At 29.5% G+C, this 9048-nt stretch overlaps 1 protein-coding gene across 4 annotated transcripts; it reads left to right on the top strand.

Moving 5' to 3' along the window:
- The first annotated feature begins 4831 nt into the window (after window positions 1-4831).
- LOC133036638 (ultraviolet-B receptor UVR8) lies at window positions 4832-8839 on the top strand. 4 transcript variants are annotated; one of them, XM_061113220.1, is made up of 7 exons: window positions 4832-5182; window positions 6126-6169; window positions 6332-6617; window positions 6716-7065; window positions 7156-7557; window positions 7689-8109; window positions 8205-8839. In XM_061113220.1, exons 3-7 carry the CDS (start codon window positions 6393-6395, stop codon window positions 8445-8447), a joined length of 1641 nt encoding a protein of 546 aa, XP_060969203.1. In that variant the 5' UTR covers window positions 4832-5182; window positions 6126-6169; window positions 6332-6392; the 3' UTR covers window positions 8448-8839. The 4 variants fall into 4 exon arrangements, with proteins under 4 accessions (XP_060969203.1, XP_060969206.1, XP_060969205.1 ...); XM_061113223.1 differs by lacking the exon at window positions 6126-6169 and having other exon boundaries at window positions 4858-5182; XM_061113222.1 differs by having other exon boundaries at window positions 4859-5182; window positions 6126-6617.
- Window positions 8840-9048: the final 209 nt, after the last annotated feature.

Genomic DNA, 9048 nt, shown 5'->3' with positions numbered 1-9048 from the left:
GTTTGACCAATACTATATTTACATGTGGCACTTTATTGATCAATTAACAGAACGATAAATTGAGTGTTAAGTTTAGAAATTTGTGGATATCAATAAGAACTACAATGATGACATCAACTTTATATGATTGGAATATAAAAATAATACATTATGAAAAAAAATTGATTCATAATCTCACACCTGTTTTTTCTTCTATATAATCTTACATCTGTTTTTTTTTGTTCAATTCATAGTAAATTTTTTCTATAAAAAAAATACTTTTCCTATATTTTGTAAATAAAAAAAAAACTTCACATATCTTTATATATTAAAAGTGCCTATCTAACGGCAATTCTTGGTTTAACGATTCTTTTTTTATTTAGGCTTACACGATTAACTTAAGAGACTGTTAACGTTAAACGTTAACAAATAAATAAACCCAATAATTAAATTAAAAAATTAAACAATCTTTTTTAAAATTAAAAAAAATATCTTACCCACATATTTCTCTAACAAATCCTTCAATTAAAAAAAATATCTTACCCACATATCTCTCTAACCCTCCTCATGAAACAAAGAACAAAACAACAAAATTAATTAATTATAAGTAAAAAAAAAACTCAAATATATATTTCTGTGTATATTAAATAAATAATATATATAATTATCAAAGGAAACATGATTAACACGTTAACAAATAAATAAACCCAATAATTAAATCAAAAAAATTAAACAATCTTTTTTAAAATTAAAAAAAATATCTTACCCACATATCTCTCTAACCCTCCTCATGAAAAAAAGAACAAAACAACAAAATTAATTAATTATAAGTAAAAAAAAAACTCAAATATATATTTCTGTGTATATTAAATAAATAATATATATAATTATCAAAGGAAACATGATTAACATAGTTAAATAAATATATTTAATAATTTAAATATATTATAATTATTTACATTTTTTAAAAAATCAAAAGTAGCTAAATATAATATTGTATATATACGTGTATAATAAGCTAGAGAAAATACCACTAAATATATATAATTTTTTTATTTGAAATAATAATTAATAAAATAGGATGAAGAGAAGATCGTTCCTTATATAGGACAATGTGCTCTGACAATAGGGGTGTTCGAGGAACAGAATACAATCATCAGTTGTTAATTCTCATTGCTTTTGGTAAAAATTACACCTTTAATACTTCTTTGTTACTTTTGTTGTGCTATTTTGAGTGACGGTAGCTTTATAATGAGCATATGAGATTTCAGTTAGCATTGTTAAAATTTATGACTTTTGGTAGGCTGACAGTGGTAGCTTCTTAAGAATACTTGTACACATTAATTTTGATTTTGCTCTGTTTTTGACTCCATATCTAAGATTTTTCCTTGGTAGTGAGAATGTTCCTTCAAGTGTTAGTTATTCTTAATTTTGTAATATTTGAACTGGAACAAATGCAACATATATTATAACCTTATTATTATTGTTTCCAATATGTTTTTACTAACATTTGTAGTTTAATTTAAACTCCATTATACTAGACATAAAAGTTAAATTTAAATTTATTATTCAAATCTCTCTAAATTAAATATTATTTATTTTTGATTCATTTATTTTCTTCTGAACTCATAATATAATACTTAATATAAAACATAGTATACGTGCATCGCACGTAACAATATACTAGTATATAGTTATGAATATATAAGTAATTGAATAATTATTTAATTTAATCTATATTTATTATTATGTGTTTTTTTTTTAAAAAAATAATTTAAGATAGATATTTTTATAGAAAATTTATTAAAATAATAGTAAAATATTAAATTGTAAATTTATGCTTTTATAAAATATTAAAAAATTGAGAGAATCTATATATCTATATAAATGATAAATATAAGGCGGTGACGAGGCGGTAAAAAAATAGGTGAGTTATCATATAGAGAAATAATTTAAGATATATATACAGTGAGTTTAGTAAGTGATAAAAAAAATAGGTGAGTTATCATTTTCAAAATTACGTCGTATTTGAAAAAAAAAAAACTAATAAAAAAAATCGTGTAGTGTAAAATAAAAGTGCTTTTATAGTTAATATTTTTAAATTATATAATATTTGAGTTTTATAAAAAACGTAAACAAACATGTTATCATATTTTAAAAAATATATATACTAATTAATAGAGTAAATCAATTGAGTTTTATAAAGAAAAGGTAAAAAATAATTTATTATATTTTAAAAATTATATATACCAATTAATTAAAATAAAAAAAATAGAGTAGATATTTTTTGGTATATACGTTGAGTGTAGTTTTTTTAATTAATGTTTTATTTTAATTTTTTTTTAAATAAATGACTACGTTAATTGTAGTTTTTTTAAATTAATGTTTTATTAGAAAATAAAAAAAATGAAAAAAAAAATAAAGGAATAATAGATAGATATATTTGGAGTGATTTTTTAGTTAATATCTATATTAAAATATATTCATTAGAGAGATTTTACAGGCTATGTCACATTTTATATTAATTAATATTTATGAAACTAATAAAACATTAAAGAAAAGAGAGAATTAAAGAAAAAATAAATAATACTCATTAGAAAGTGTCATATATATCACCGCCTCATACTTATCTTTTATATATATAGATATGTAAAATGCAAAAATATAACTATGTATCTTAAGAAAAAGAGTAAACACGAGACACCTTAGTACTTGGTAGCTATATGAGACTAATAACTTAACAACACAAGCCATATGAAATGAATAAAAGAATTGCAATGTAATTTTGTTATTCTTTTCTTGACACACCAAAGCGACTTGTATGCATAAAGGAAAAGAAACATACTTTTTTTTTATCACTGATCCACTTTTTCATTCTTATTTAGAGTGCGAATACCTATCATCAAAATAATCAAAATAAAAATATACTTAATAATTAGTGCACATACTGTAAGATATCCAAAATAATATAAAAACTTTAAGTGAAGAATAATAATAATGTTTATAGAAGATGAGGAATGTGAACTTTATAAGAAAAAAAGAAAGAAGAAAGATCAAGGATTACGATCAAGGGATGTGTTATAGTATTATACGTTTTTTAATAAGTTGAGAGAATTTTGGCTAGAAAGAGATTGGGGGAGGGAGATGATTATTTATGCATTTATATATAGGTTTAGGGTTAGTGTGATTATTTATGCACTTTTTTTTTTTTTTGAATCGTATATAAAATTTTAAAATCTATATGATAAAATCGTATATGAAGTTTTAAATTTTTTGAATCTATATGATTTTTATTTTATTATTTTATTTTATATAAATAATATTTTATTATTTTATTATATATAAATAAAAAAATTATTTATTAATTTCTCATAAACCAAAAATTAAGTTATATAGAATAGATAATTTTAATAAGAAAATTTTGGTGATATAGAATAGATAAGAAAATTTTAATTATAATTTTTATAAGCACTAAAACTAAAAATGACAGAATTTTGGTGATATTCGGAAATGATGTCCTTAATCCTTATGCAATAATTTTCCACTATATACACAAATTTATTCCCCTTTTTATATGGTGGTGTCCAATTTTTTTTCCTTATAACGTGCAAATAGTTCAAAAATTATAAGTACTATCGTGTTTTAATTAATAATTTAATATAGTATTTGGTTGGAATGAATAAAAATATAGAAATAAGAATGAAATTGAGAATAAAAATAAGAATAGAATGGAATAAAATTTAAAATGCATTAAAAAAATTGATAAAAAAATTATTAAATTTTTTCTCATGTTACATTAGAATGATATTTCCTTTTATTTTAAAATAGAATAGTCATTCTACCAAAATGGTAGAAAGAACATCCCATTAGAATGACATCCAATACTTTAAAATGCAACCAAATAAAGAAATAGAGTAAAAATTGTTTCATTTTTATTCCATTCGATTTCATTACCTCCAACCAAATGCCGCTTAAATTATTTTTGATTCATATATAACTTTGTAATTTTGTATTGTGGCACTGTGTACCATGTTATATACACCTATAAAAAAATGTCTGATATTTTAATAAAATTTGTATATAAATAATAAAATAAATAAAAAATAAGAACCTTTGGGCTAAGGGAAGATTCAAGCTTTATCATATCTTCAAGCTTTGCAATGTTCACAAATGAGAAGATTCAATTAGTTGCACCTTAACAAATCATACAACAAAAGCAACCAATTTATCTTTAGATTTCTTCAAGGAGAGGTGAAAATCAAGCAATCTGGCCCATCACAAACACATGGATCCTGCTTTTTCCCTTGTTAATTTTGGGAATTTTTTTTTTTATTATTATTAATTTCATAATTTGTTAAATCACAGCTAGTAAAACCAACCAGGTTCAGTCACTCATTAGTCATTACCATTCTCCCAAGTTGAAATTTTAGACCCTTTTGCAACTTGTATTTTCATGTTTGTTTCCCACAGCGTTACAAATATACTCATTATAATTTGACCCATATTTTTATTATTATGCTGCCTCACTCACTCACTAACTGACTAACTAACTATTTATATATATATTATTTATGTGTTTTAATTACAAAGGTTATTATTACACTTCATTATTGGCTTGTTATAGTTGAAAAAAATTGTCCTAAAAAAAAAAGAAAATGAGACTGTTTGATATAATAAAAGAGAACCTAACATAATAGTACTTGCCAAAATTAATAATGTAATTTGATATAAACTATGTATTAAAGGGTGATTTAAACTAATGTGAATCTCCACTTTTTCACCCTCATTTCTCGTTGAACCATAGGTTGTTAGAGATAAATCAGTCATAGAAAAATTAAATGTAAATTAAAACGAAAAATTGTATGAATAAAAATGGAGAGAGAGAGAGAGAGCTTAGCATAGCATTTGGTGTCTCTGATTCTCAATTCATTCACCACCCAAAAAGTCCTAAAGCCCCAAGAGACAGACACCTCATCGCTTTAAAGAAACGTATAGATTAGAAGAGAGGGGTGTTGTCACCTCCCATACAAAATAAAAAAGCTAAAACTGTTCTTATTCATTCACTCTCTCAACCAAAACTAAGAATTTTTAAAGGAAAAGAAAAAAATAATCTTATTTTTTTCTCTCCTTTCTCTTCCTCTCTCAAAAATCCTTTGGCAAGTTTCTCAAAGTTTTAATCTTGATCAACCCTTAGGATAACAGGGTAACTTTTTTGATCACAAACCCACTTCTTTGTTCCTTAGTTTGATCAGAAATTTTACTGCTTTTGGTTTAGAGGAAAAATAAAAGATGAAAATTTCTGCAATTGGGTTTGGATTCAGATGGGTTTTGAGGAATTTTTGGTTTCCATGTGATGTAATCTTTGTTTGTGACTTGTTTAGTCTCGATCGGTGACGATCATAATGTAGAAATTATAAAGTTTGTTGCTTTTTTTTAATTATATTTTTGGGGTTGATTCATTTCCTTTTTTAGATTTTTTTGATCAAGTTCTAACTATGGTTGATTTTTTCTGATGTTTATACCATCTGGGCATGTCAAAAACTTTGTAGTTTTGTGGTCAATTCTATGTGAATTTGGTTATGGATAACCACCGTTTTGGTTTTTGAATCATGGAGTTTGTTCTTGCATGTTTGGTTAACTTTGATCGAGTTAAACTAATTATTCTAGATTGCTGTGATGGATTTTACCTGAAAAGAAGTTTCCTCACATACAAAAATTCTTTCCTTTTTTGGTGTCTTTTGAGGGGTGTGGAATATCCACCATGGAAGAATAGTATTCTTCTCTTCAAAGTTTCCTTGTCTTGGTATACAGAGTTTCTTACTTTTGATCCATATTTTATACCATTTTTCGGTTCTGGGTTTCCTTATTTGGCCAATCTCCATTTGTGTGGTCTCAATTGGCTGTTATTCCTTAGATTGATCGCTGATCAAACTCATAAACTCTTTTGTTTTTTCATTTTTTTTAAAATCTTTGTTTAAATAAAACATATTCCAAAAGACCCAATTCCTAGGAGCTCAACAGAGATTGTATCTGACATAGTTCATTGTGACACAAAAGCTGGACATAATTTGCATTTTTTTTTTCTTTCTTTGTTAATATCATTCTTTACTTGCCATGATATATTATAAGCATTGGTTTATTTGTAGGTTTTGAGACCTGAAGTTTGTTGATCAGTTACATAGTTTCAAAGGTACCTTATCCTCTAGTATTAACCATATAAATCTTAGGCAAGATATGTTTAAGGATTTAGAGTTTGAATTGAAACTAATAATAATATTGGGACATTGAAAAAGAACAAGTTAGTAATAGTAATTTTCATTGTCCATGTTTTTTTTTTCTTCATAATTTCCAGCAATTTAGAACACCTCTCTATTTTTGCCAAAGTTTGGGCACTGCCAAAGCTAGCAGTGCCCATGGATGCCACAGCGAGCGGAACCCCAACTATACAATATCATAACATTACTGATCAGCCAATTACCACTATAGTTGCCACTCCTGTACAAACCTTTGAAAGGCGGCAACGCCATTGCTATGGGGACTCCACCCCTGGAGAATTCCCCTTGGCTGCCAATCCTTCCATTGTTCTTCATGTTCTAACCACATGTAATTTGGACCCTCAAGACCTTGCAAAACTAGAGGCAAGTCCTCTTACTTGTCTGCTTTTTTGATGGTAAAAACCCGAGTTTTAAACATTTGAAAATCGACATTGTTTGTGTTGTATTGTATTGTATTGCAGGCAACATGTTCCTTTTTTAGGCAGCCTGCAAACTTTGCTCCTGATTTCGAATTATCCTTACCGGAGCTTGCTGCCTTGGATATTTGTCAAAAGAGAGCTATATTTAAGCCAATGAACAATGAAGAACGTCAAGAATTGAAGCAGAGATGTGGGGGTTCATGGAAACTGGTGCTGAGGTTTATGCTAGCTGGAGAAGCATGTTCCAGGAGGGAGAAATCACAGGCAATAGCAGGGCCTGGCCACAGCATTGCTGTGACATCAAAAGGAGCTGTTTACTCTTTTGGTTCTAACAGCTCAGGCCAGCTTGGACATGGTTCCACTGAAGAAGAGTGGCGGCCTCGGCCAATCAGGTTGCTTTTCACTTCTTAGACATGGAAAAGGAATTAGTTGAGTGACTTATGTATTATGGATAATTAATGGAACTCTGTTGTTTGTTGCAGATCATTGCAAGGCATTCGAATTATTCAAGCAACTGCTGGCTCTGGCAGGACAATGCTGATTAGTGATGCAGGCCGTGTTTACGCCTTTGGCAAGGACTCATTCGGTGAAACAGAATTCGGGGGTCAAGGAATTAAAGTTGTGAAAACTCCACAGTTGGTTGAGTCTTTGAATAACATATTTGTGGTGCAAGCTGCCATTGGAAATTTCTTCACAGCTGTATTGTCAAGAGAAGGCAGGGTCTATACTTTTTCTTGGGGCAGTGATGGAAAACTTGGTCACCAAACTGAGCCAACTGATGTGGAACCTCATCCTTTATTGGGGGCCTTAGAAAATATACCTGTTGTACAAATTGCTGCTGGATATTGCTACCTTCTTGCTCTGGCTTGTCAGCCTAGTGGAATGTAAGTCACATTGTTTTCAATCCTTTACATAATCATTATGGTAAGGTTTATATGTTGTTGTATTTGCATTGACTACTATGATTTGTAGCTGTAATTTGGTAGTGATCTCATACTTGGAACATACTTGACAGGTCTGTATACTCTGTTGGGTGTGGCTTGGGTGGAAAACTTGGACACGGTTCAAGGAGTGATGAAAAGTACCCGCGACTAATCGAACAATTTCAGGTTCTGAATCTTCAGCCTATGGTAGTTGCAGCTGGTGCTTGGCATGCTGCAGTAGTGGGTCGAGATGGGCGGGTGTGCACTTGGGGTTGGGGCCGTTATGGATGCTTGGGTCATGGGGATGAAGATTGTGCACAAGCTCCAAAGATTGTGGAGTCATTGAGCAAGATAAAAGCAGTTCATGTTGCCACAGGAGATTACACAACCTTTGTGGTGTCTGAAGATGGTGATGTGTACTCTTTCGGTTGTGGAGAATCAGCTAGTCTTGGACATAATAACAACAATGCTGTTGCTGCTGCTGCTGCTGCTGCTGGAGCCGCCGAAGGAGAGGTCTGGCCTAAACTTACATATTCCTAATAATGTGTCATCCTCTTTAGAAGTCTTGAATTAACTTCTGATTGTTTTGAATGAACTCATCTTTGCAGGGACCAAGGCACACAAATGTCTTGACCCCACAAATTGTAACATCACTGAAAGAAATTAATGAACGAGTGGTGCAGATCAGCCTCACCAACTCCATATATTGGAATGCTCACACATTTGCACTCACTGAATCAGGGAAGCTCTATGCATTTGGAGCTGGGGACAAAGGGCAGCTAGGAATAGAGCTCGTCGGCAACCAAACTGAAAGAGGGAATCCAGAACGTGTTGACATTGATCTCAGTTAGCTAAGCAAAGCAAAATCATGATCATCATAATGATCATAATGACAATGCTTTTGTCTCTACTAATTTACCATCATCAACCCACCACTGCATTTGCTGTTTAGATTTCATGTCTATTTGTACATACAAAATGAAACAAAAGAAAGAATTGTTTTTTCTTTTTCTTTTCAAGGTTTAAGGTAAGCAGGGTACATAGGAGGGGCCTAAACCAAGTGTTATTTAAGATGGCTTGTTAATATTATCTTTGGGGTAAAAGAAAAAAAAAATTGCTTATGGTTGTTAGGCTCTTCATGTAGTCAAATAGTTGATACATTTGTTAAGGGTTCATTTCATAATTTATTTATGTTAAACTGTTCATAGTTAATCTAATTAGTTTGTTGTTTGATAAACTTAAATTCTTGCATCAATTTTTTTCTTTGTTAACTTTGTTTTCACTTCACTTGGCAAAACTGATGTGAAAAACATAATGTCCCAAAGGCTGGTGTGAAGCTATTCAAGGATTGGGGACCAGTGTAGGCCTTGGCCACATGGGTGAATGTTCACCTGTAAAGGGCTACTGTTGGACCATTGAGTCTATTGTATTGATGGCATGAACATTTGGGCA

This window comes from Cannabis sativa, chromosome 4, assembly GCF_029168945.1.
Source record: "Cannabis sativa cultivar Pink pepper isolate KNU-18-1 chromosome 4, ASM2916894v1, whole genome shotgun sequence".
Taxonomy (NCBI): domain Eukaryota; kingdom Viridiplantae; phylum Streptophyta; class Magnoliopsida; order Rosales; family Cannabaceae; genus Cannabis; species Cannabis sativa.
The sequence above is the reverse complement of the archived record's forward strand: the minus strand, read 5'-3'. Positions and strand labels throughout refer to the sequence as shown.

What these genes read in the sequence shown, in the direction of transcription:
- LOC133036638 (XM_061113220.1), top strand. Translation starts at nt 6,393, where the DNA reads ATGGATGCCACAGCGAGCGGAACCCCAACTATACAATATCATAACATT. An exon ending in TGGCGGCCTCGGCCAATCAG is followed by an intron (nt 7,066 to 7,155) that starts GTTGCTTTTCAC and finishes TGTTTGTTGCAG; the next exon opens with ATCATTGCAAGGCATTCGAA. An exon ending in CTGGAGCCGCCGAAGGAGAG is followed by an intron (nt 8,110 to 8,204) that starts GTCTGGCCTAAA and finishes TCATCTTTGCAG; the next exon opens with GGACCAAGGCACACAAATGT.